Source organism: Meriones unguiculatus, chromosome 19 (assembly GCF_030254825.1).
Source record: "Meriones unguiculatus strain TT.TT164.6M chromosome 19, Bangor_MerUng_6.1, whole genome shotgun sequence".
Lineage (NCBI taxonomy): Eukaryota > Metazoa > Chordata > Mammalia > Rodentia > Muridae > Meriones > Meriones unguiculatus.
This window is the reverse complement of record NC_083366.1, coordinates 15,049,741-15,077,235: the sequence shown is the minus strand read 5'-3', so window position 1 is coordinate 15,077,235 and position 27,495 is coordinate 15,049,741. Positions and strand designations below refer to the sequence as shown.

Sequence of the window (27,495 nt, the reverse complement as noted above, 5' to 3'; positions counted from 1 at the left end):
ACTGGATCCTCAGAAATCTCACTGGAGAAGAGACAAACACCCTAGCATGATGCCCAGGGCGGTGCTGCAATACACAGACACACAGACGCATACTCCCTCCTGTCCTCCATCTCCCAAGATATGACACAGACTGTTTCCGATTTACCACTTTCCTACGGCGAGATTGTGAAACGAGAGACCACCAGCTCTTGGTGTGCTCCCTGGATCAGCACCTCTGCCTCACTTGGAAATTCTAGCAGTTCGTGATTAAAAACAACCAACAGGTTATTCTGAGGCATGCTGAAGATTGAGACCCATGGTGTACGATTATTTGTCTCTTCTTCTTTTTTTTAAAGGTTATGTTTTGTCCATTAGGATTACAACAAAACAAATGCAAGTTATCCTGATAACATTTGGTATTTCCCTCCAGTCTCCAGAACTGACAGGTGATTTTTTTCTTTAGGATGCATTATTCCTTCAAAGGAATAATCTCATCAACCATGTATTGATTTACATTAGCTCATCTTTCGGGAGATGGCTGTTTTTGACTTCTGTGAATACTGTGGCCCATATACACCAGCAAAGCATATAATCTAATGCTATTTACGCTTTCGCGGTCTCTTCTGTGCTTCCCGAGCTCACTGACCCCTTCTGCAGGGGTAGGAACTATTCTTTGAGCCTTGGTTGGGGCTACGGCATTTAAAGGGATGGAGGGGTCATGTCAGGCACCACAATATTCAGATGTAGTTGATCAAAAGTAGTTCGAAATATTATTTCCCTTAACTACTTGCTTTCTTGTATAGGGATCATTTAAAATTTATTGTTTAATTTAAAAAGTAGGTAGGAAGGTGAAACTATTAAAACTTTCACTGATAAATAAAATGGGAAATGACTGATACCTGAAATTTTTCCAAATTATGGAATTTGAACCAAATTCTGGTCTAAAGAAGATGCTAATAGCCAGGTGTGATGGTGCATGCTGTAACCCCAGCACTTGGGGCGGCAGAGGCAGGTGGATCCCAGTAAGTTCGAGGTCAGCCTGGTCTACAAAGCGAGTCCAGACCAGCCAAGGCTACACAGGGAAACCTTGTCTCAAAACAAAACAAAAGAAAAGAACAACAACAACAACAAACCAAAAACACAACAACAACAACAACAAAACACGGAAGACCCTAATACTCACCTGTGGATATACTGCCCACGTAAGGACTTCATTTTGTTCTGTTTCCTTCTAATCACTTCTTTGTTTCTGTGCTTTCGTTATACAATAGAGATTATATGTTGTATTTATTTGTATGTTTGTGAAGGGGCAAGTGTGTGCCACGGTGTGTGAGTGTGTGTATGTCACTGTCAGACCATGAGTCTCTAGCGTAGGTTCTCTTCTGTCACCCTGTAGGATCCGGGGTTTGAGTCTGGTCATAAGCTCCATCCACTGGGCCCTTTGTTGGTCTCACATGCTGTACTTACACTCACTCTTCTACTTTTAACAGGAAGCCTATTATAAGTATTGCTATCATTGACAATTTGTTTGAAATGTAGTTTCATATTATTCAGCTGTGTCTATGACCTAGAATTTAGCCAATCCTCAATTTTGGACTTTTGATTTATGGCCAATGTCTCAACCTTTTAAGTAACACTGTGATGCAATGGTATGCAGATTTTCTAGGCAGCAGAAAATGTTCTCTGGGCTCCACCGGTCATCTTTCCCATCCTTTTCTGTATTGCATTTTCAATTGCTCCTCAGTTTGCTCCTTCGATTATTCACCTTTCTCATTCTTTGATCCAAGAGCCCCCGCCCCCCATGATTTAATGCACATTTTTGTAAACATAAAACTCAAAGGTGGAGACTGCAGAGGAGCTAGCACCTTCTGAGTCTACACTGACTGCCCAGGGAGGCCTTTGTGTTCTCTGTGGGCTCTCACACTGTTAGTATCGGCAGACAGTTCAGCTTTGGGAGTCATAAACTCTAGTTCCTAAATCAAAAGGATGCTGGTCAGTGGTTTGACCCTGGCAGCTAATATTCATTCAAGGATGTTAGCATGTTTCATCCAAGGACTTTGTGAAGTACCTTGAGTTTTCAGGAGCCCTAAAATCTGATAAGAAACCTCCAAGCAGTGTCTGAGTCATCCCCTGTGTTGGCTTATTTCTGGCAGAAGTTAGGCAGCATTTACTCTTTAAAGAGCTATCACATTTATTCATTTATTATGCATTTGCATGAATGTACATGTGTGTGGGTGTATATGTGTGTGCATGCTGTGGTGTGGGTATGACTGGAGGAGGACTTTGGGAGTCAGCTCTTTCCTTCCACCATGTGGGTTCCAAGGCCTAAACACACGTCATCAGGCTTAGCAGCAACTGTCTTTAGCTGTTCCTCCATCTTGCTGGCCCTGAGCAATATAACCTTACCACACACACACACACACACACACACACACACACACACAACTTCCTGAATTAGCGGGTGGAGCTGAAATCGTAGGTCATGGCCTGGCAACAAGTCACAGTAGGGAGAGCTGTTGAGGCCACCGTGGCAGAGCTTCAGGAGGTGCAGACCACTGAGGAGAAGCCGCTGCTGCCAGGACAAACGCCTAAGACTGCCAAGACTCACTCTGTGGAGACACCTTATGGCTTTGTCACTTTTACTGTGTATGGCACCCTCAAACCCAAACAGCCAGCGATATTCACCTATCATGATGTAGGGCTTAACCATAAATCTTGCTTCCAGGCACTGATTCAGTTCGGGGATATGCAAGAAATCATTCATAACTTTGTGAAAGTTCATGTGGATGCCCCTGGAATGGAAGAGGGGGCTCCTGGGTTCCCTTTGGGGTACCAGTACCTGTCTCTGGACCAGCTTACAGACATGATTCCTTACATCCTGCAGTACCTGAATTTCTCTTCAATAATTGGAGTTGGTGTCGGAGCTGGAGCCTACATTGTGTCAAGATATGCTCTGAGCCACCCAGACACAGCTGAAGGTCTTGTTCTCATCGACATTGACCCCAATGCCAAAGGCTGGATGGACGGGGCAGCCCACAAGTTAACAGGCCTTACCTCTTCCCTCCGGAGATGATCCTTGGGCACCTTTCCAGTCATGAAGAGCTTTCTGGAGACTGAATTGATACAGAAGTATAGGAATATAATCACGGATGCTCCTGACCTGGAGAACATTGAACTGTACTGGAACAGCTACAGCAACCGTGGAGACCTGAACTTCGAGCGAGGTGGTCGAGATGACCCTCAAGCGACCTGTGATGCTGCTGGTAGGAGACCAAGCGCCTCGTGAGGATGCCGAGGTGGAGCGTAACTCAAAACTGGACCCCACACACACCTCGTTCCTCAAGATGGCTGACTCTGGAGGTCAGCTGCAGCTGACCCAGCCAGGCAAGCTGACTGAGGCTTTCAAGTACTTCCTGCAAGGCCTGGGAAGTACAAGCCCATTCCTACATCGCTTCATCCTGCATGACTTGCCTATCGAGGTCTCGCTCAGCATCTCCGACCACGCAGCATCCGTCGATGGCAGTCAGCCCGGCTCCCGCACCCTGTCTCAGAGTAGCGAGTCTGGGACTCTCCCTACTAGACCCCTTCCCCCCCCCAATCCCGGCACACCATGGAAGTCTCCTGATGAATGACCCGCAGTTCCTTGGTGTGGGATCCCAGCCCTCACCTCCCGCAGCACTGACTTGAGAGAGGTGAATCAGGGCATTGGGCCAGAGTACACAAGGAAAATGGGCAGATCATGAGGTGACCTCCGTCTTTAATTGTTACCCTAACCTTGACCTTTAACCTGCGATTTCCTCCAGCTCCTAGGTGAGATGTCCTAATATCTCTTAGCGATCCAGGCCCCCTAAATTATCACTTCTCCCGTTTCGGTGTTACAGTTCTCACGGGGCCTCCACCACTGCCCCTCTTCATCCCATATTTGCAAGTGCAAGAGAGTTGGTGTGTGTGTATGATGGGAGTTGGGAGCTGGGGTGCTCCATTCCCCAAAGCGGACAGTGGATTTGCCTTGATGCTTCAGGCCTCTGAAGGCAGCGGACCTAAACGAATGTCTATGGGGGAGGCTTGCTGGTGGGTCAGTGGTCCTTCAGACGTGACAGAAATAGCCAGCATGTACAAAGAAAGTTAGGCTGGGAGATGGTGGGCAGTGGGTAAGAGCAATGGTAGAACTGGGGCTGGGGCAGTAGGGAGGGGCCTGGGCCGTTGGGCCGCACTAACTTTGGTAGCTGTCAGCACACATCTAGCGTGGGACTGGGGGAGAGAGCCTAGGTCAGACTGCTTGGAGCTTGGCATGAGGGCTGAAAGGGCTACCTCAGGCTTTGACCATACTGTTATGGATGAGTGTTATGGAGGAGCTTGAGTGACCTCCTGTCTTGCACAACTTCTGCTGTGGCAATAAACTATAGAGGAAACTGAAAAAACAAAAACTTCCTAAATTAAAAATGAGCAATCTTGTCATGTTTTATTTTGATAAACCATCTTACCTACAGTCAAGTTGGAAATGAATGTTATTTCTTTCTTTTTAGAATGGAAAAAAGTAACATAAGATACTGTTGAATTATGACTACTAAAGATAAAAAATATTTTCATGGTACAGAACCAAAAATAAATATATTATAAATGGTTCTAGGATTTTTTAAAAAATCTCTACCAAGTATGGTGGTACACTGTGAGGTTGGGGTAGGAGAATTACTTTGGTATCAGAAGTTTGAGGCCAGCCCAGGCAACATAGTGAGTTCCTGCCTCAAAATCAACATAAAAACAAATTAAAATAAAATTTCAATATATTTTTTCTTGTATTAGGTTATAAGAAAGAATGACTATATCTCCAAACATCATTGAAAACCTTCATTGCTGAATACACAACCAGAAGACAGCATACATTGACAGGACATTGAGCAGGCAATTACTGAATACTGCCGTTTTGAGACTTGTATTATTCATGCTTTTCTCATTCCCTAGTCAGCAAGGAACTTGAAGAACTGTGAAGCGAACTTCTAGTAAAGATATTGCCTTAACGAAATTGAGATGTCCTACAGGAAGGCTTTGGGAGCAAACAAGCAGGAGCAAAAGGGCACAGTAACCACTTAAAAGGAGACAAAACCCTGGTGTGGGCGCCTGGCTTTTGTTCTTTTCTACCTGCCTACCAAAATCACATGTGAGTCCCGGAGGGTGCCGCTAGAGGGCAGCGGTACCCAGCGGCTTCACCAGCCTTAGCCCCCAGGGGCGCTCCCTTCCTTCCTCTCGTTCATCCGGACTTCCGCCGGAAGCGGCTCCGGCAGTTGTTGTCTGGTTGTTTGGGGTCCGGGTGTAGGTGGGTTAGTCCGGCCTGGCGGGGTGAGCGTACCGCCAAGGAGCTGGAGCCGCAAAGTGGAGCTGAGACCTTGGCAGCGAGATGGACATCCTGAAGTCAGAGATTCTGCGGAAGCGGCAGCTAGTGGAGGACAGGAACCTGCTGGTGGTGAGGGGCCTGTGGCCGGGGAGTTTGGGCTTGAGGATTGTGTTCCTGCGCTTGGGAAGGTGTTGGGATGCGGGTGATGGTACTGAGAGGATTTGGGGCGGGCGCGGGCTGACACACCTGCGGCTATCCTGGGCAGGTGGAGTTTGGATTTGAACCCTAGTCTGGGCCACTTCAGCGTTCTCCTAACCAATACCAGCTGCAGGTGTAGTAATAAAACAACTTCCTGGTCGTTATGCTTTCCCGATTATGTTGCCGAGAGTTAATAAGGTTCTTCTTAAGTGAGTTGGCACAGGTCACAGAGTCCAGTGTTTATTTGTTCCTCTTTGTATGTTTGTGTGTGCGCGCACAAAAAACCACTGCATGGATCTTAAGAACCTATTCAGTGATTTTTTTTTTTTCCTGTTTCAAAAGCTTTAGTTTTACTTGGTCCAAGACTTGGAAGGGGCTTCAGGGCGGTTACAGAGCTGCCTAGAGGCTTGAGAGGTTCACTCAGATGATTCACTCAGCCTACGGATGCTGGTCAGTTGATTGCCCATCTTCTTGATAAGCTTTACCTCAGGAAGTGGTTTTCCAAGAAGTCACAGAGATTCTGTGCGAGGAGAACCCAGGGAATGAAGATCCAGGAGGGCCTGGTTCAGGTTCTTCTCCAGGGCCAAGGCCGCTTCCATGGCCCCCTCGGTTTTACCCCACTCATCTTGAGATGGCTTCTACGCATCGTGGAGGAGTGCGCCAACCTCGCCATCACTCTGCAACTTGAGGAGATGCTCAGTGCCCTCGCGCTTCTCCTCGGCCAATTCGCAAAAGAAGTGGCCCTCCAGAGCCGTGTCATCCCGATCAAAATAGTAGCCCAGGAGTGTTGGACGTCCGCAGGCGCAAGGAATCAGGCGGTTCACGGCAGCTTCCACCTTGGTGGAATAATTCTGACGAACCTGGGAGGTCATGGCTGATCCACAGTATGGAGCTGACAGCAAAAAGACAGTGCTGGCTGATCCTAGATGCCGAGGGAGGCAAGGAAATGGACCTGGAGGCTACCATGGATAGGAGTGATAGGAGGGCGGCTGGAAGCTAAAGAGGGAGTCCCCGAGTCTGTTCCGTCCAAACAGTGTTAGAGCAAGACAAAGATCCTTGGGGACTCCCAAGGTGCTGCCTATTCAGTGATTCTTAACAAATGCACTGTCCGCTTTCCAACTGGTTCCTGCCGGGATTGCCACCGAAGCAGCCACTGTTGGATTCTTCCCACCTCAGTTGTGCTTGCTCTAGAATGTCACATAAATAGGATGTTCATTTTTATATGGAGCTGCGTTTGATCAGAATGTTTTGGGTTATTACTTGTCTTGCTGCATGTGTTACTATTTCTTTCTGAAAGTGTATTATGTTGTCTGAGTGGTCCCAGCTACCTGGTCTCCTGGTGATGAGCCTTTGTGGTTGAGCAGACTCTGAGCCTTCTCAGGAACTTTGTTTTCATATCTCTTTGGAACTATGCAGTGTGCCTGATGGTAGGAAATGCCACAGAGTCCTTTTGTAACATAGTGCTCCTGTGTTACACATCTTGAGCAGTGTTACACATCTTGGTTCGTCTGGACTCTTGCCAGCAGTTTATGTAGTCAGTCTTTTCAGTGGAGAGGTGTCTACATGGTTCTAATTTGCATCTTCTTGCTTATTTTTCTTAAGTACTTTTTAGGTGATTTTCAGATACACATCTTTTGTGATGTGTTAAAATTGGTGTGCAAATTTAAATTAGGTTAGTTGTTGTTTTTAAATGAATTCTCTGGACTCCTTTATATATCTCATCACTTTCTTTGGTAAGTGTATGTTTTCTGGATATTTTCTTCCAGATTGGGGTATCCGTTTATTTTATTAGTAGTACCTTTTAATGACTAAAAGCTCTGTGTGTGTGTGTGTGTGTGTGTGTGTGTGTGTACATGTGCATAAATTTGTATTTATCAATGGGGGAGAGCTTGGCAGGGGCCTTTGGACTTGTCAACAAGACAATCTGTATAGATTGGAAACAACTATATAGGGTTTGCATGGGGCTCAGTGGTCAGGAAGCAGAGAAATGAGCGTAGATGCTAACTGCAATACCAAGAGTGAAAGTTTGGAGTCACTATCCACCAGCTGGAGGATAACACCAGGAATCTGAGGTAGGGGTTGTGTGTGTTTGTGTGACTGTGTGTCTATGTCTGTGTCCATGTCTCCCTCAGCACAGTGGCGGTGGTGAGGACTCATTACTGTTTACCTACTGGGAGCCTGCACTCTTTCAGCTGTACCCAGAAGTCCTCTCCCAGGCCCGGCATGTTGACTGCAAGCCTCAGCTTTTGACTGCCCTCTGCTCTGGATCTCAGCCACCTTCTCACTCTGGTGTCCCCAGTGCTAACAGCAATCCCTTGCTCTCCCTAAATAGCCTGTCAAAAGCAGGCAGACCTGGACCTGCCTGGGCTCAGCCAGGATGGCTTTAGCCAGCTGCTAGTACTTGGTCTCCTATTCTGCACAAGGCACTGCTGAGTGTTCAGAGCTGCAGGAAGTAGGGTACCACGGGATTCCACGGGGTATCCAAGGTGCTTCCCTGTGGCCTTTACCATCTGTAGCCTGGTCCAGGCAGGTCACAACAGCTTCTAGGTCCCCCTCCTCTTTGATTCCTGAGATTTCCTCCCAAGTGGATGCCCTCAACTGGTTCATGAACTTCCCTTAGAACCTCTGCATCATCTCAGGCTGCAGCTGGTAGAAGTGTTTGAAACTGTTGATGAATCTTGTAGCTATTGGTGGCAACTTCTGAAAGCAATGTCCACCATGGTGTCCAGGGTGAACTTGAGGAAGCAGTGCCAGGCTGCCAATTAAGAATGAGATCCTGTAGGCTGTTTTCCTCAGCTCCTGCCTGATTAGCATGCTTGGTTCAGCCATGTTGAAATTACCACTGTCTTTTGATTTTGATAGAGCCCCATTTGTTTTCATGCTTACCCTCTCCCTCCCTCCCTTTCTCTGAATTTTTGCAATGTGGTCTTACTATATTGGCCTTGAACTGCTACCTCAGCCTCCTAAGTGCTGGGACTACAGTCATGAACCTAATTTCAGTCTGTGGAGTTGTTATCACTTTCTGTGTCTTGTTGGGAGATTAAAACAGTATAACCACATGGGCAACTTCTTAGAAGTTCAATGGATATTTGGCATGTAAGCCAGCCATTCTACTTGCTTGAGAAACTTGAATAAATAATAAAGGGGCTGTCTCCTAAAAGTTTATAGCCTTTTATGAAATACTGGTCATCTTAACATTTGGAATCAGACTTTTGTTTGATGTAAAGAAGGAACTACAAGCAACAGAACCCATAATTAAAGATTGCTGAGATTCCGGTGTCAAGACCCCACACCTTCAGAATGTTCCTGTTGACGAGATTTCCAAAACTGGCTCTGTGTACAATGATTTCTGCCATGATTTGCCTAGGAGAAAATAACAAAAGGATATCTCCATGTAGTTCATAGTAAATCTGTCTGTAGAGGTTGTCTTTGAACTTAGATGTTAGGAAGCTGAATGAAAAACAGTATTTTGAAAATACTGTTGGTATATTCTCTTTGCTATGAGAACTCCTGTTGCAATCCAATAAAATACTTGCGCGTTTATCACATACCAGAATGCAGGTGCGCTTTGGCAGAGGGGCGGCTATACACGGGCTCAGTGTGGCCGTCTTCAGGACTAAAACTGTTACTACATTTTTGAAAACCTGAAATGTGTTTTGAGTGCTTGGTAACTGTAGGCATGAAATTTTGCTGAGGGCACATTAGTAACTTACTTTTTTTTCTTTGATAGGAAAATAAAAAGTACTTTAAGCGGAGTGAACTCACGAAAAAAGAAGAGGAAGCATATTTTGAAAGATGTGGCTACAAGGTATAAGTTCCAGCTTTTATGTTAAGTCATACATTTATGACTTAAATTTATACAGTTGTTGTTAAATAACAAAATTTCTGATTTCTGTTCAATTTATCAATGTTATACATTAGCCTATAAATGAGAAGCCTTCTGGAGAGGTATGAGTTTTTGGTTTTGATTTGGCTTTTTTAAAAAACAGATCTTGAATTCAGGAAAATTATGCATGACTTTTGGCTTGGAATGGTTTGGCTTTCTGTGGACAGCATGAACTGGCTTGAGATCAAAGCTTGAGTTTTTTTTTTTTTATTTTTTTTTTTATTTTTAAATTAAGTCCTGGTTCTGATATGGCCTTATCTTCATCTCTACCACCACTTTCTCTCCTACCTCTCCCAATAAAACACTGTGTTTTGAAAGAGCTCAAAACACTTCATTCATTCAGCCTTGATTGTATTAGCAGTGGTATTGTCTCCGCTTCCTCCCGAATACTTGAAGCAAGTGGTTTTATGTTAGTATTGTTAAGTCCTTTTGGGCCTAGTACTCCTGCTTGAAATAGAGTACATATCCTCTGTATGCTTTTGTTTGTTTTAAACATGGGGCAGCGTTTGTGATGCTGTGTAGTCTATTGGTTAGGTGAAGAATTTTGAAATGAATGAGCCAACTGAAAGGCTTCACTTGTGTGCTTTAGATGTATGATTGAAACATTGTTTGGGACCAGGTTGCAGCTTATAGGCTCGAGAAGTTGTTTCAGGTGTTTAAGAAGGAGATGCAGTTTAATACTCAGCTCACAGCAAACAGATTCTGTTGAAATATTCTGAATCATACATTTGATAATACTCTTGTGCATGGAATGGAGAATGTCCTGGAAATTAATTTGTGTAGCAGAGCATTTCTAGAGGAAAACATGAAGAATGTGAATGCTATGTATATGAATTTGGCTTTATTTTTTAACTGTTGGAAAAAGGCAGGTATTGAATATTTTTAAAGAAGAATGTTTAAAAGTTTATAATTGTATTTTGTGGTTTTCTTTAAAGATACCAATTTAATTTGCTTCTGGCTTAGGAAAGTAAAAGACATTTTATATAAATACACATTGAGTAGATGTGTAGAAAGTTTTCATGTTTTGCTTGCCCAGCATCATGCCCAGGCTTGACCTGGAGTGAGAATCCTTTATCATGCACTTGCTCTGCTGACTTGGTCTTGAGCGTGAGCCTTTGCTACACTTGGAGAAGGCAGGGAAATCTAGTGTAGTGTAGCTTTTGCTTTGTGTAGATCCTTTTAGTGATGTGAGCAGGGTTTTTTGTTTGGCTTTGTTTTCCGCATATAAAGAAGAGGTGAAGCAAAATGACTGTGGAGATAGTGCTGTAGTCTTAAACTTGACTGGCAGAATGCCTCAGATCTTTGTCCCGGAGCTCTCAGCTGCTGTTACATAATTAAAAACAAAAACAAAAGCTCTTAGAATGAAGAAATGTCTGCTTATGTGATAAAAAGGAACAGTAACTCCCACCCCAGCTCTGTAACAGTTCTACCTTGGATTAGTGACAGAGTAGTATGTTGCTTTTACTCCCTTGTAGGAGGTAGCCGCCATTGTTAAGGCTTGGTGCTGGTTTTACCTGTGTAAGTATTTAAAAAGTTAGTTTTTTATCTATTTTACTTACCTTAACCAGAAGCTGTAGACTCTTGAATCGCATGACTTTTATTGCACAAATTTTCTTAATGGGCAGAACTTTATGTTTCATTGAATCTAATCCTATTTTTGAATTTTAAACTTACCTTGTTCTTAAACACACTTTAAACACATTTTAAACACACTTCAGGATGTTTTCAGGCTACTCAGTGAGGCTTATGAATTGCTGGACTCAGTTTTCTCAGTCTGTGACTTTGACCACTGCCCAGATTAAAAAAAAAAAAAAAAAAGACATTTTCCCATGTAGGTCATATGAATAAGAGTGGCCATACTCTCTGAGTGGGAGTCCAGTCTTCATACTTTCATCCAGGTTGGTAGCTCATTTTGTAGTCCAGTTGTGCACAGCCCTGAGCATTTGCTACATGCCTACTAGTGATTTAGCCAAGGTTGGGATAATACGTCTGAAGAAGCAAAATAGGAAGAAGTCTAGCTTGAAGCCCCCCAGGTTGTCAGGAAGTAGTTTTTTAGGCTTTACCGGTGAGCAGCAATTGGATAGCCCTTGAAGACATTTTTTCTCACGGAGGAGAGGCAAATTAATTGTTTTCAAGAGAGAAGTGGGCTGGTTTAGCATCTGGGGAGAAATTGAGTTCAGATGTAAGCACTGTTGAGTTTTTTATTTTGGAAACCATTGCAGTTACACCACTCCTTTACAGCAAGAATGTGCTCGGCCATGTGCATGCTTTCCACATGTCATGTTCCTGAAGTGGATGTTTAATTAGCTCTTGAAAGCATGCAAAGTTACTCTGCAGCCGTTGCTCAGAGAAGCAGGTAGCTATATCTTCAGCACAGTCTTACCGTATGCGATGGCTAAGGTCAGAGGTGGTGAGTAGAAATATGTTGGTAAGTTTGAATTTCATTTCTTTGGACTATCAATATAGATTCAGCCAAAAGAGGATGACCAGAAACCACTAACATCATCAAATCCGGTGTTGGAACTTGAACTAGCAGAGGAAAAACTACCCATGACTCTTTCTAGACAAGAGGTAAGTATTTTGTAGCCAGAAAGATAAGTGCACTATACTTGCATAAATCATGTTTTTTCCAAAATAAGATGATTTGACTTAAAAATACCTTGTAGACAGACAGTTTTTCTATGAACTTCTCACTCTGCTTCCTTTGATGGTATTCTTATTTCAAAGCAAAGTAGGAGCTGGAGAGATGGCTCAGAGGTTAAGAGTACTGGCTGCTCTTCCAGAGGTCCAGTGTTGATTTCTAGCATACATGGTGGCGGCTCTCAGCTGTCTATAACTCCAGTTTCAGGGAATCCAGTGCCCTCTTCTGGTATCTATGGGAATCAGACACACATGTGCTACACAGACCTACATGTAGGGAAAACACACATATAAAACAATCCCCTCCATACTATATCGTTATTGTGTGAGCATGATGTGTGTGTGGGTGAGTGTGGAGGTCAGATGACAATCTTGTGCATTTGGTTTTTACCTTCAGCCTTTCCTTGGGTTCTGGGCATCAAACCCAGGTCACCAGGTTTGTTTCTTTTCTGAAGAGCATATTATCAATGTTACACAATAAACACATATATGTTAAATAGGTGTAAGTTCACACATTCTAAGTAATTATACTTAAATTATCTCAATTATTTTAAATGATGATACTGTTTTGCTATTTACAGCTCTCCTTATTTTCTGGTCCTTTTTTTTTTTTTTAAAGAAAGGTTAAAACATCTATGTAATTTTCCTTCTTTTTTTTCTTTAGTGCTACATAGTTTATAGTGTCGGTATAGCTTCTTATCATGTATTTGTACCATAGTTTTTTTCTCACTTTTTCTTTTTGTTTTATTGAGGCAGAGTTTTGAATAGCCCAGGCTGGCCTGAAATTTGCAGTGTATCATAGTCTGCCTCATAGTCCTTATCTTTCCGCCTCCTCTTCCCAGGTGCTGGGCTTTTGCTACCATACTTTTAAACTGTTCCTTTTCATCGTCTTTAGATTGGGTCACCATATGCATGGTAATATGACCTCTTAGGAGACATTGCATGCATAATTATGACTGTGACCTTGGAGAAGTTTCTGGAAGCATGGTTTGTAGCAAATACACTGTGAATATGTTTGTATGTATACATACACACACACATACATAAATGCATATATACTTTTTATTTTTTAACGATTATTTGTGTGTATGTGCGTGTGTGTGCGTGCGCGCGCGCGAGCGAGTGTGAGCATGTTTTGCCTACATGTATGGACATGTGCTTATTTGTGTGCCTGGTGCCTGTGGAGGTCAGAAGAAGGCACTGGATGCTGTGAACCATCATTTTACTTTTTGATTGACTTCATGATCTTTGATTCCTGTGATGCCTTATAATGTGTCTGTATTTTTTAATATGTCTAATTGTGGATAGGACTAAATGTAAAGACATTGCAATCAGAAGATTGGTTCTTTTGTTTTTTTGTCTTTGTTTTTGGTACTTTGTTTTGGTACCTTGGTACTTTCTTCTGAAAGATGAGTATGTAGGAAGGTTATATTCCGGTTCTGTAATTTATATGATCAGGATGTGAGCTCTCAAGGAAGTGCTGACTGACTCCTGAAGCTCCCATGTGAAATCAGTAAGACCTTTGTAAGTTCTTTGTCATATGTATATATGTATGTATGTTTGTTTGTTTGTTTTTAAGTTGGTTAAACCTTTATTTTCTTGATTATGTATTTTGTTTCTCTTTTTTAAATTAAATATGTACTCAAAATGCAGAAAATATGTAATGCAGTATAATGACTAATTATAAAACAAAAACCCATGTAGCTGTCAAGCCATGTCAAGAAATGAACTAGTTCCCACACTCTAAAAGCCTTGCCTGTGGCCTCTGAGGATGGGATTTAGGATTAACTGTGGTATTGCAATGCCCACTCCTCTCTTCTTTGGTCCTCTCTCCTTTCTTCCATCATAGTCTTTTCCTATGTGATCTACTGCACAAATTGCCCTGCCTGAAACAGGTCTCCAGAGGACCTAAACTGTTAGTTGCTAAAAGTGTAAAGTGTCATCGTAACATAGCATGTCTATCACATGAAATCCTAGAATAATACAGTTTTTGCTTTTTCTTTTTTAAATTTATATTTAAAAATGATGTTTGGTCACTAAAGTATGCATTAATATAGGCTTTTGAAAAAAGGACCAAGCAGTCCTAATTATAAGAGTTCAGGGCCAAAATGTCCCTTATGTTATATTCTGACAAATGTGTGTGTGCCTATGTCTGTGTGTCTAAAATTAGATGGTTTATATTAAGGGCTTGCTTTATGTTTGCATTACAGATTCATATGTCAAACTACTTGATAGGAATTATTCAGAAAAAGTGAGATATTTGAGTAAAAATAGTGTTTTGTGTAAAGTACTTTTTCTTTCATTCATAAACATCTATTACAGCTGAGATAGATGATTAAAATTGACTTGAAGGATCCTGGGGTTGCCACAGTGACTTGGAGAATGTGCTTGCTGCGGAGCCTCATGGCCTGAGTTGGAGTCCTGGGACCCACGTGGTAGACGGACAAAACTCACTTCTCTAAGTTGTTCTCTGACCTCTACACGTACTTCATGGTTCACCCACCCAAGTACACTCTTTAACAGTTTGAGGGGTTTTATATTTCACTCAGAAACATTTATTTGGGTAATTAAATTATATTCATTAAACCTAGGGTTCAGTTTAAGTTTAATATGCAAATTGAGATGCTTAGGTTCTTTTTCTTCTTTGAGGTCTCCCAGACTTTGTGTCTCTTCGTAGGTCATCAGAAGGCTGAGAGAAAGAGGAGAGCCAATTAGACTATTTGGAGAGACCGACTATGATACTTTCCAGCGTTTAAGAAAAATAGAGATTCTTACACCAGAGGTCAACAAGGTAAGAAGTCAGAGCAGAGCTAAAATCCCAGGACAGTACCACCTAAGCTGGAGTAGTGGGATTGACTGACTACGTTACTGTAGTGAAATGGGAAACAGTGTCAGCTCAGTGTTGCTGAAGTAATAAGCCTTCTGTATTTTAAAGAAAGTATGTGCCTTGAGCATAACAGTCATCTATTTTGACAAATGCACATGAGCATATTAGCAGCACTTGTTTAAGGATAAAGGCTAAAGAACATTTTCATCACCCAGTGCCTGTGTCACTTCTCTGCTCCCAAACCTTTCTGATTCAAGACACTGTGAGTTATGTTTTACTTGCTGTTTTGGTATTTAGCACTTTTACATTTCATATGGATAGACGAGTATGTATCTAGTTCCTTCTGTTCAGCATGATGTCTTTTAAACCATCCATGCTGTTGTGGATAGTTTCCTTGTCATTGCTCAGTTATGTGTAGTTATATGAGCATACCACAGTTTGTTTCTTGTTTTGGGCTACTATGAATAATATGATCATGAACATTCATTTGCAATATTCAGGGAGGTGACATGTAGTCTCCCCACTCTCCTAAGCAAGCACGTTTCCCAGGGAAACATCTACAAGCAGCATTGCCGAATGATAGGAGTGATTGCATACTTTATAAGAGGATTCTTTGCATATGCCAAGGGCTAGAAGAGATGTTTTATGTTTTCTTCTACAAGTAACAGTTGTAGATTTTACATGGGAGTTTTTGAGGAAAGAGCATAGGACTCAAGAGTCTGGCTTCTGTTCCTGAATTGGAATGATTTGTGTGACCAATGGCATTCTTTTAATCTGCTCTGGTCCTTGCTTGTGAAATAGATTGTGGGATCCCCTGCTCACTAGGGTGTAAATGTGGTAACCTTTGAGAACCCAGTCCTATACATTATAGAGAGCAAATGTTTGTGTTGAAGATCTCTCTATGAGAGGATGTTAGGAAGTGCGTGGATGCCTCTAGGACAACATTAAGTTTGATGTCCGTCAGGTGCTTACTGTGCTGCTGTAACTGTTGAAAGACACAGTGCATTTATTAGCTCACAGAAGGAACCTCATATTTTGTAAGAGTTTAGAAACAATCCTAGCACATAGTAAATGTTAAATAAAATAACCAACAATCACTTCTTATAACAACTCTACATAGTGGGTGGAATTATTCCTAATTTACAGATGAGGCAGCCAAGGCATAAAGGTGAGTTGCCGAAGAACTCACATGCAGCATGGGTATGACCTAGATCACCTTTGCTCTCAAACACTACTGCAAGGCATCTCTAGCCACTGCTCCATGGCTCTCCACCCACTTGAGCTGGCACTCAAGGAGCCTGCCCCTTTCTCTTTTTCATTTCAAACCCAAGCCAGGAAATACACTGAATGTGGAGCTTACAACTTTAGTAGAAACAAAGTTTTAGAGCTTGGCTTAAAGAGACATCAGGTTTCTTCCATTGACATCCAGGAGTTCAGAGCAGCTGAAATGAGGTTAGACATGTACGGGACCTAGGAAAATGGATTTGGGACCTCTAATGAGACTGGTCACTTCCACTAAGCTTAGTTAGTAGAACAGTATGACACTAATGATTTTTAGATTTGTAACTCATGTCTGTTTCCTTTTTCTTAGCATTAGATTGGACAGTATGCATACACTCTTTTAAATATGTTTATAAGAATTAACTTTTGAGTGATGCTAGTATTAGTATAATGACTTGTTTCAGTCCCTAGTTCAGATAAGACCTTAACACGAAATGTACTTTTTGGGCTGGGCTTGGGAGGGGAAGGTTGAGACAGGTTCATGTAGCCCAGGCTGGCCTTGAACTGAACCATCTGGTCTTCCTGCCTCTACCTCCCAAGGGCTGAGACTGCAGAAGTGTACTACCATGACCAATTTACAGGGTACTGGGGAGCTCTGTGCATGCTGGGCAAGCACTGCCAACTGAGCAGTGTCTCATCCTGCATGTACTTGATAGGAATGAAAGCTGACAGATGACACAGTGCAGTTTCCTGACTGGTATTTTTCTTTTCTCACCTTAGGGCTTAAGGAATGATCTGAAAGCAGCTTTAGACAAGATTGACCAGCAGTACTTGAATGAAATTGTGGGTGGTCAGGAATCTGGAGAGGAGGACACACAGAATGACCTGAAAGTTCACGAGGAAAATACCACCATTGAGGAATTAGAGGTAGTCTCTACCCCAGTCTGCCTGTTCCCCTTTCTCCTAAGGAACAGGTCACTAAGTTGAGCGGTGCTCCTCCGCAGAACATTCCTTCCTTGACGTAGAAGGCACTTTTTATGTCTTTGTTTCCTCTTTCTCATATGTCTGTATTTCTTACCTTCAAAAGTAATCTTTGCAGTGCTTGATGAGCATCCTTTTATTTGCTGATGGTGCTCTTATAAAGCTTGCAGTTTTTATGTGCGTGTAAAGTTGCTACTGTGTTGTGGTAATATTTATTTTATTGCTTTTCCCCCATTTCATACTGTTTTTTAAGATCCACACTTGATTTTCTTGCTTTGGATTGACTGTATATTATGGCATTTATGTATTTTGCTTTTGGTTCCTTCCGACATTGGGCAGCTTGGTTGCTCTCAGCTCCTTAGCCACAGACATGAACTGAAACAGAATTGTGGGACTTATGTATACATATTTAATTTGTCTGAGAACTGCCAAGCTGGTCTCTGGCATGGCTGTCTCAGTGTATGACCCCAGCACATGAGGGGCTTGTGTCCTTATGTCAGTATGTAGCTTCCTGATTCTGTCACTGTGTAATCTTCATGAAAAAACAATATTGTATAATGTAAGTATCTAGCAGGTTGTTTAATACAACATAAGCTGTTATTTCTGTTTTCTTTAGTTTCTGGCTTCTGAACATGTAGGGATCTCTAGAATGAGATGGTGGTTCTGGATGTTATTTTACTGTCCTCCCCTCCCATCACTCATTTAAGGTGGTTTATAACTTTTATTAAATAACTGGAGTGAGCAATCACTTCTCAGTCAGACTTGTTCCCTCTCTTTCTCCCTCTCTCCTTCTCTCTCCCTTCTTCTTTTCCTCCCTTTCTTCCCTATTTTTTTTTTTAAATAATCCTAAGATATTGCATGCTATACAACTTACCCAAATAAAGTGTACAAGTGAGTGTCTTAAAAAATATACACAGGGTGTTGTCACCACCAGCAAAATCGGATTTGAGGCTGCTTTATCCACCTAGGAGAAATGCCCAGATCTGTTGTTAACAGTCGCTGGTACTACTGTTGGGTTCTGAGACTAAAACTCAGCTTGTCAGGCTTGCATCATCAGGCTGCCCTTGCCTCTACCCTCTGAGCCACTGCCATTTGCTGGCTCTCTTGTCTTTGGATTCATGAAAGGTAGCACATTCTCTAAATATAAATATGCAGTTTTTTTCTGACTTGTCTAGAAATGTTAACAAATTTTAAAATAAAAATTGTTCAGTATATGTGATGAAGCCTTTTTAAATCTATTGTTGGCCACTCAAACACTCTCGAACAATTTTTTTAATTGTTTTGTGTTAGTGAACAGAATATTGTTCTCTCTCTTCAGGCACTGGGGGAGTCCTTAGGGAAAGGTGACGATCATAAGGACATGGACATCATCACCAAGTTCCTGAAGGTGTGTGCCATAGGGAAGGGAAGGAGAGGAGAGCATTGTGGACATGTAAGAAGGAATCTTAGATGTTTGGAATATTTTGGATAGGGTACTTATTATGTAAGTACCTGGGCCTTATCAGCTGTGTCACTGGAGCTGATATGCAGTGTATATGCAGTGGTTAATAAGTGAGTGAAATTGTTATGTCTGCTTTCTTTGTGGGACTTTTCCTAAAAGCCAAAGAAAATGATGCAGCAGTAGAGGGAACACAATGTTTGAAGAAGTTTCCTGTTCTCCGTACATAGCCTAGAGAGAAGTGCCATCGAGGCCATCCAGGGTCTGTTCTGGGAGAGCGCTGAGAGGAGCAAGGAAGGTAGTTTGGAAAGGACACTGCCAGGTGCAAATAGAGCGCAAATCTAACCTTTTAGCAAGGTCCATTTCTTAAGTTCTTTGTATACTTGCTTGTTTTTTGCTGATTGACTAATTCTGTATTTGCTGTCAGCAGTTCTCTTTAGTCATCTAGGGAGATTGTGGTCAATTCCCAAATTCATTTAAATATTTGTATCGAGATTGGGAGATCTGTGCAAGGAATGCTTTATTTGTATGTACATTTCGTTTTACTTAATTTGTTATTTAGAATTTTACAGTATTTACATTTTGAAGATAACATTTTAGTTGTCAAGGTTCTGAACACTATCTAGGCTACAGTATAGCACCAGACAGTGGAGCAGCAGCACGGGGTGGCCTCTCTAACGTCTGTTCTCATGCTGCTGCAGGAAGGAGTGTGTCCTTTCCTCCATGTCACCTGCCTCTGGAAGACTCTGTAGTTTTCCAGGGTGAGAAGTATGGGTCACAGTTTTATTATTGTTCCTTTTCTTTCTTCCTTCCCCACTAGATAGGTGTGTTGGTGGGATTTTTTTAATTGATTTCTCTGTTCTGTTTAAGTAGAAAGTCCAAATAGTATACAACACACTTCAAACACTGATTGAATAGCAAAGCACATATAGGATAGTGCATATATGATAAACCTAGATTAGTTGAATTATGTTTAATACATACAAGTAAAAATACAATGAGAGTTTATTTCAGTCCAGTCATTGAGGAATTTGATAGCTCTTTCTGAGGAAATGAACTGTCTTCCCAGTGTAGTAGTACATAAAGAAGGAGTGTTTTTGACTTTGAAGCACATGATAAAACAAACAAAACTTGATTGTTAATTAAATCTTCCTTAGGACAGTTTAATCACCAAGGACAAGGTTTAAGGATGACTGTATGCCATTGCTGTATTAGGGTGCTTTTCAACCCCAACCACTGGGTGGCATTGCAGCCTTACCTTTTATTCCCAACAGTTTCTTCTTGGTGTTTGGGCTAAAGAATTGAATGCCAGAGAGGATTATGTGAAACGCAGTGTGCAGGGCAAACTGAACAGTGCTACGCAGAAGCAGACGGAATCCTACCTCAGGCCACTTTTCAGAAAGCTCCGGAAAAGGGTGAGGGTTCTGGAAAATACTTTATTAACTTGTGCTGTTTTGTGGTTTTAAATCAGAATGTATAGATTTAGAGTAAGTCGTTTTCCTACATATAGTAGCTTGCAAAACTAGTTATGTTTTTTCTTTTTCAGAACCTTCCTGCTGATATTAAAGAGTCAATAACAGATATTATTAAGTTCATGTTACAGAGAGAATATGTGAAGGTAATTTATTATACTATGTGTTACAGTTATTGTGACCATTATGTAGGTTATGTTCATAATATAATGGTTATTGGAATCAGAAGGATTTTATATAGTACATTTAAGAATGAATGTGAAGCAGGTAGTAGGAAAAAAGTCTTTCTGTTCTTTTAGCATTTTAGATCTCAAGTGTATTTTCTTAGTCTTTTTTTTTTTTTTTTTTAAGTTTTTTGAGACAGGGTTTCTCTGGGTAGCCCTGTCAGTCCTGGACTCAGTTTGTAGACCAAGCTGACCTCGAAATCACAGAGATCCACCTGCCTCTTCGTCTCTGAGTGCTGGGATTGCATGTGCCACTACACCCAGCTTTCATAGTAATTTTTAAAGTGGGTTAAAAGGTTCTTCAAAGCATGTGCTATATGTAAGCATGTTCATTTTATGGATGGGGTGGAATTTCAGAGTGTAAAAGTAGTTGATTTTGGCACGGAATGACCCCTCCCATATAGCCAGGGTTCTTCAGACTCCTCCAGAAGCCCTTTTAATGCATAATAGAGCTGAACTATTGTACTGCTGATTCAGTGGAATTTACCTGTGCTTTGTAGTTGTTTCTGTGGTAAAATGGTGCATAGAAGGATGCCAGGACTCACCTCTGTGTTTACAGTACTATAGAAATAGGCCGCTTTCTGGGGAGGACTGTTCTTATTCATCCCAGTGTCTTTACTCTTGAATGGGCTCTGGGAGAGCTGTTGGGGAAAGCACCCAAGGACACAGGCTTAGTGGAGAACATTGGAAGAGGGGGATCATTGGAGGAAAATCAGTTGGTAGAAAGGAGAGAAGGGTTCTGGATCCTGAAGGTACAACGAAGAGGAGGAGCTGCTCACGGCTGAGGCTCCCAAGAAGCCTAGAGTGAAGGTTTCTTTGAAGCCCAGTGGCAGTGCTAGAGCACTAGAGAAGGGAGGGAGGGACTGCTGGAATTCGAGGGTGGCTGCTGCCTGCTTGATCAGAGAATTGGGGGTCTGAGGTGATTTTATTTTTATTAAAGCTGGTTGTTTCAATGAAAATATTTTTATTTCATTCGTAGTTCCTGTTAGTTGCATGAGTCTTTCTTTTTAATTTATTTTAGTTCTTTGGGAGTTTCATAGATGTTTTGATCCCGTTCTCCCCCTTCCAGTTACATGATAGTTAATAAAGATGACTGCATGGTAACGCATGGCCAAGGTCTGCATCATGGCAGAGAATGTTCTAGTCCCTGCCTGTGCCAATGGATACCTTTTCTTTTTTTTTTTTTCTCATGATGTATATCAAAACCAGGTGAGAGCTTGCTTTGTATAAATGACAAAGAACCAGTAAATTTTAATAATGTGCTGGGAAATTCTCTTTGGGATTTTAGAGGAGTGGAAAATTGGAAATTTTATTAGTTGAAGGCTTGTGTTGAAGTTAAATGAGAGCCAGTAATTAAAAACACACAGAATTCCCTTTAAAATTAAACTCTGTAAAATGTGTTGCAGAGTAAGTTGACGCTTATCGCTTGGTGGGCAGTAATCTCCAGTTACTCGTGGGCTGTGTCTTTTCCCCCACCATACAGATCATACAGTTAGCTTTTTGAAATAGAGATCTCTGTGCACAGGGCTGGGAAGATGGCTCAGCAGTTAAGAGATCTCTGTGCCGCCTGTTTGAAGTCTCTTAGAAGTTGCTTTCTTTTTGTTCTGTTTTTCCTTCCTTCTCACAGCTTGCCAGACTTGACCGTAAATCAAGCTGTTGGTATTTACTGGTTTCTGTCTTTGACTTTTCGTAGCTTTTACTTTAAGGTTCTTGGCAGGTGGGAGATGTGGGGGTCAAAGTGAAAAGTTCTCATACGTCACATGCTTCAGCTGTTTGACCTGTCAGCCAGTGTCCAGTCTGTTTCTCCATCTGTTGTGGACTCTGTGTGTTTATCTCAGCACATACAGCACCATCCCTGCTCCCACACTGCACCCAGAACCCCATACTGCTATGTGGGGAGTGGATATTGTTGCAGGCTCTGTGCTGAAAGGTTAGCTAGTTTCTCTCTGCTTCCAGCTGCTTGTAGCAAAGACTGGATCTAAAATAGTTTCTGTTATCATACCAAGTTATACCTGCTATTCCAGTCTGAAGTGCAATTCTTTCTGGTGCACAAAGGCTAGAAAGGGTTATTTGTCTTTCTTACATGCCTAGCATTGGCTTCTGTTTTCACAGGCATTTGTGTTCCTGGGCAGGGCTGTGAGTTATTCCATATGTTAATTCTTGATTTGAGCAATGGAACACAATATTTTCATCCAGAAGTAGATAAGAAGTATGTTACGAAGGGCTATGAAGTAAACACTTGAACCACCGCATCTCTTGCCTTTCTGATTTCTTAACCTTTCCTTTCAGGCAAATGATGCTTACCTTCAGATGGCTATTGGAAATGCTCCCTGGCCTATTGGTGTCACTATGGTTGGTATCCATGCCAGAACTGGCAGAGAAAAGATTTTTTCGAAGCATGTTGCACATGTTTTAAATGATGAAACCCAACGGAAATACATTCAGGTAAGCAGTTTTAAGGGACAAGATTTACTCTAACAATCTTTTCTTAAAAAAAAAAAAAAAAATTGTTATTTGTGTCTGTGTTTATGTGTGCACACACACCATCTTGGAAGCCCTGCTTTAACATTCTTTAATTCTCCAAACTTAAAAACCTAAAATGTAAGAAAAGAATCATGCTAGTCCCCTTATCTGTGGGGAGTACAGTCAGCGACCTCCAGTGGACACCTGAAATACTGGCTAGGACTGAGTCCTATCCACACTACCCCACAGCCCAGATACCTATTTAACTATGGTACAGTTTAGTTTATTAATTCAGCTAAGGAAGAAATTGACCACACAGACTAGACTTGGCGACATACATCTGCAATTCCAGTACTCAGTAGGTTTAGTTAGGAGAATCTTGTTCTGAGCCAGCTTGTAATAACAAGGGGAATCATGTCTCAGATAAACATAAAACACAGCGAGAGGAGGAGCAAAGGAGGGAGGCTATTGATAACTGATTATAAAAAAGAACAGTTGTAACGATGGCCTCCCTTATTCACATGGTACTCTTTCCACTGTGATAATGGGAGGTACAATTTCTGCATAAGGAAATGGAGTTGGTGATGTAGGTGACATCATGGTGATACGGAGGCGACTGCTGAGCTTCTGGTGATCCTATGAAGAGATCCTCAAGCCCTGATCACCATTGACTGAAGATAACTGGAAGTGTGGAAAATAAACCCCAGATAAGGGGACGTGAGTCAACAGTGAGTAGGGCATAGCACAAGAGAGAGAGAGTTCATTGCTGAGGAGTGCTTGTCTTTCAGACAGCTTCATGGAGTAAAGACACTGTGACTTCCCATACATGATGGAAAGGAGGGAAAAATCATTATGCTTTTAATTTTTTTAGCACTAAAACAGAACTTGGAATTTGCTTTGTTTTGTGACAGGGTTTTCCAGGCTAGCTTCAGACTCCCAACTCCTCAGTGTTGGGATTATTGGTATGACCATATCAAGCTTGCTTTAAAAAAGCAAACAAACAAAACCTATACATTATAGATTGAGTGCATAAGAGAAATATGGGAGTTTAGTTAAGACAACCAGTTTAGAGTGTTTTATAATCCTGTGACTTAGAATGTGGATTCAGTGTGTGCTAATCTAAGAAGGTATGAAAAAGAAGTCTTGACTTCAGTGTATATTATTATTAAGTAGCATATGAAAATATATTTTTCTAGTTGTGTAACTAAATAAAATGTTTGCAGTTATTTTCTTGAAGTTATACATGCCTCATACAAACTTGTTTGTACTGGGCCAAACTTTTCTAAAAACTTGTGAATTAAAAAAAATCAACTATAATCTAGCTTTGGCAATTTGTCACAAATCCCAGATTGTGTCTAACGACTTGCTGGGTGGAAGTTTTTAAACTTGAAGATGAGCTTTGGAAATTTACTTAAGATTTTCTTAAAAGCATAAAGTGTGTTCAGATGCTGTGCCAGGGAACAGTCATTACCATATTCATGAATTATCTTTGTATTTTAGTTCCAAGTGCTGAATGTTAATTTGTGTAGTATACTTTGTATTCACATACATTAGCATTTAAAAACATTTCAACCTCACTCTCCCATGTGAATTATGCAGTTTATATCATTCAAATACACTTGGGTAAATTCAAAGACATTTCTATTTTTAATTTTAAAATCACATTAATGTTTTTATTGTGTGTGAAGGGGTGGCATGCGTGCTATGCCATGGTACTCATGCCAAGGTCAGAAGACGCTAGAAGCTAACATCAGATTTGTTTCTCAGGATGGCTTAGCCATAATCCTTTTTAAAAAGGAAACATTTCTATGTTATGTGTATGAATATTTTGCCGGCATACGTGAATGTGTACCACATGTGTGTCTTGTACCCATGGAGGCCAGAAATGGGTGTTTGATTCTCTGGAACTGAAGTTACAGACAATTGTGAGCCACTGTGTGTGGGTCCTGGGAGCCTGCCTACCTTGGGTCCTCTGTAAGAGCAGCATGTGCTCTTAGCCACTGAGCCATCTCTTTAGTCCATCCCATGAGACAAGGTCTTTCATGTGGTACCTGATCAGGCTAGATTAGCTGCCAGCAGGTTCCAGGGATCCTCTTGTGTCCCTTCTCAGAGCTGGTATTTCAAATGCACACCACTGTGCTTAACTTTGTACATGAGTTCTAGGGTTTGAACTCCAGTTTCTATGCTTGGGGAGCAAGCACTTCATATATATATATACACACACACAGATACATATGTATATATATAATTTTTTTTTCTTTTTTAATTCTCCTTTTTCAGCTAAGTTTGATGGCAAATGCCAGTAATTGCATCACTTGGGGGGCCAAGGAAGTTTGTGAGTTTTGAGATGAATCAGAACTGCATCCTGAGTTTAAGGCTAGCCTGGGCTAAATAGTGAGACCCTGATTCAAAGTCAGAAGATTTTCCTGTTACCTGTAAGGTAGTTAGGGAGAATTGGTGCATATACCATCTGAAACTTAGACCAACTAGTACTGTGGAGAGAGCGTGGTGTTTGGATTCAGCCTGTTGAATGAGGGAAGCCTTAGAATAATAACTAATGGACCTGTATCTCTCCTTGGGCAGACGCTAGTGACATGTTAGTGACTTCTTAGTCACTTTTTTTCTGATTGACTTTGATGATGTGTTAGTCAGACTTTTTTGTTGCTGTCTGATACCTGAGTAATAAAATCTGAAGAAAGGATTATTCGACTCACATTTTCAAAGGCTTTAGGACAGTGGTTCTCAACCCATCTAATGCAGTGACCCTAATACACTTCCTCATGTTGTGGTGACCCCTAACCATAAAATTATTATTGTTGCTTCTTCATAATTGTCATTTTGCTACTGTTAATGAATCATACTATAAACATTTTTAGAGATAGAGGTTTGCCAAATTGGTCGCAACCCATAGGAAGGGAACTGCTGCTTTAGAAAGTTGGAAGGAAGGAAGGAAGGAAGGAAGGAAGGAAGGAAGGAAGGAAGGAAGGAAGGAAGGAAGGAAGGAAAGAAGGAAAGAAGGAAAGAAAGAAAGAAAGAAAGAAAGAAAGAAAGAAAGAAAGAAAGAAAGAAAGAAAGAAAGGGGAGAAAAATGCCTGTGTCAGGTAGCAGGCTTCTTCCTTCTTACCTTTTACCTCCATGGCTTAGAACCTCTAGGTTCTACCCATACTCCAAGAGGGTCTGTCTTCTCCTTTCCTCCAGGAACTACCATGCTTACCATCATGCACTGTTAGCACATTGAAGATGATGTGAGAGGTACCAGAATGTGTGGATGCACCATTAAGCAATGAAAACAGAGCACTTTCCTTTGCATTAATTTGACCCAGAGCAAGCCAAAATTTGAATTCTCTACCTAGCTCCCTGTGTCTAGTGGCTATCTGTAGTTCATGGTTACTGGTCTATATGTAGTTTGTTTTGTATATATGACGTGTCTGTCTTTGTTTCTTTGTGTTGTGCCGCTGAATCTGCTTCTCTGTAACAAAGGGCTCAGACAGTACAGCAAACATGGCTGGGGAAGTGTTGAGGGATTCTCTACAGTTACCTGTAACAGAGTTTGCAAGGGAAGAAGCCACTTTACTGACCCCAACTGACTCTGAATAGCACTCAACACCACAGACAGTAACCTACGTCCACATGCTGTTCTCAACACGTACGGTGGACATTTATCTCAGGGTTGTTTCCCACCTGTTAGCTCATTTCAGAAAATGATTACCACAGCGTAAATATATACACATACCTTGAGGGTCAGGGGCACAGAAGAGTATGTAACTTAAGATGAAAGCTATGCATGCCACTTAGTCTGTAAAAGCGGACTGCATGGGTAAGTTGGCTCTGTTTTTTATAAAGGCATGTTAAATTTAAACAGGCTAATAAACACACAGTAGGAGAGCAGGCTGAGTACATAGTCTTAAGTGATCTCAAGACATCTTGTTAATTTTTTGTGAGCCCTGCCAAAAGTTTAGTCTCTGAGGTCAAGAGATATTTTCAGAAAAATGTATCACCGTACCATTACAGGAGTCATGATAATTATGACTAAATAAGCTTATCAGATTTTCTGATAAGAAAATTTGTTCTGATAGAACAAATAAGGGAATGTGTTCACATAAAAAAGAAATGGACATTCCAGAGGTTCTTGACATGTTGCTGCAAAGGACAGTTTCGAACAGTTAGGGATGACAATAAGAAAACCTGCTTCCAGGAACCCACTTACTTACATATACAGTCTGAGCAGCAGATGAGACAATGAACTCAGGACTGTCATTCCCAGAATGTAGCGTGGTAAAATTGGTAGTATGTATGGCCACCAGGAAAGTTCATTAGGTCACATGATTATACAAGATGGCTTACTGTTGGCTGAGAACATAGTTTGCTGTTGTTCCCCAGATTCCAGAACAGCACCTGTCAATAGTGCTGTGTAACTATTTTCTGATTGGATGGGAACTTCCTGGTTGATAGTCTTGGGTTTTTTTGTCTGTTTTTAAGGGATGGAGACAATTGATGGAGATTCCTAGATAATGGTAGTGCCATCTGGTGGAAGAGGGCGATTTGTCCTCTACAGTGAAGGGCCAACTAAGTTATAGGAAGTTTGAATTTTAGTATTAGGAAAACCTTTTTTTAAAATCTCTTATTTGGAAGTCACAAGAAGTTGCAAAAAAAAAAAAAGGTATGAAACAGATTTTTATAGTAGGCAGAATTGCTCCACAGTTTGGAGTGGGAAGGCAGTGTTTGCAAGCATTGAGCTAACAGCTGCACTTACAGCTATCTGATTCTTCTCTGCTTTTCTCCCAGAGGCCATTGCTTAAAATTGTGGTTGAAATTGCCTGTGGCACACAACAGG

General features: G+C 41.5%; 1 protein-coding gene and 1 pseudogene across 2 annotated transcripts in view; both read left to right on the top strand.

Moving 5' to 3' along the window:
* The first annotated feature begins 2,429 nt into the window (after positions 1-2,429).
* On the top strand, positions 2,430-4,386 carry LOC110560679 (protein NDRG2-like; annotated as a pseudogene).
* Positions 4,387-5,234: 848 nt separating this feature from the next.
* The window catches only part of Prpf18 (pre-mRNA processing factor 18), a 31,351-nt gene continuing 9,090 nt past the window's right edge, over positions 5,235-27,495 (top strand). Inside the window, exons 1-10 of one of the 2 annotated variants that reach the window (XM_060372961.1) lie at positions 5,235-5,440; positions 9,240-9,317; positions 9,431-9,457; positions 11,862-11,966; positions 14,713-14,826; positions 16,864-17,010; positions 18,383-18,451; positions 19,777-19,917; positions 20,049-20,120; positions 22,488-22,643. In XM_060372961.1, coding sequence (XP_060228944.1) covers positions 5,375-5,440; positions 9,240-9,317; positions 9,431-9,457; positions 11,862-11,966; positions 14,713-14,826; positions 16,864-17,010; positions 18,383-18,451; positions 19,777-19,917; positions 20,049-20,120; positions 22,488-22,643 — 975 coding nt within the window. In that variant the 5' untranslated portion in view covers positions 5,235-5,374. The remainder of the gene's footprint in view (positions 5,441-9,239; positions 9,318-9,430; positions 9,458-11,861; positions 11,967-14,712; positions 14,827-16,863; positions 17,011-18,382; positions 18,452-19,776; positions 19,918-20,048; positions 20,121-22,487; positions 22,644-27,495) is intronic. The other variant, XM_021656679.2, reaches the window with a different exon arrangement.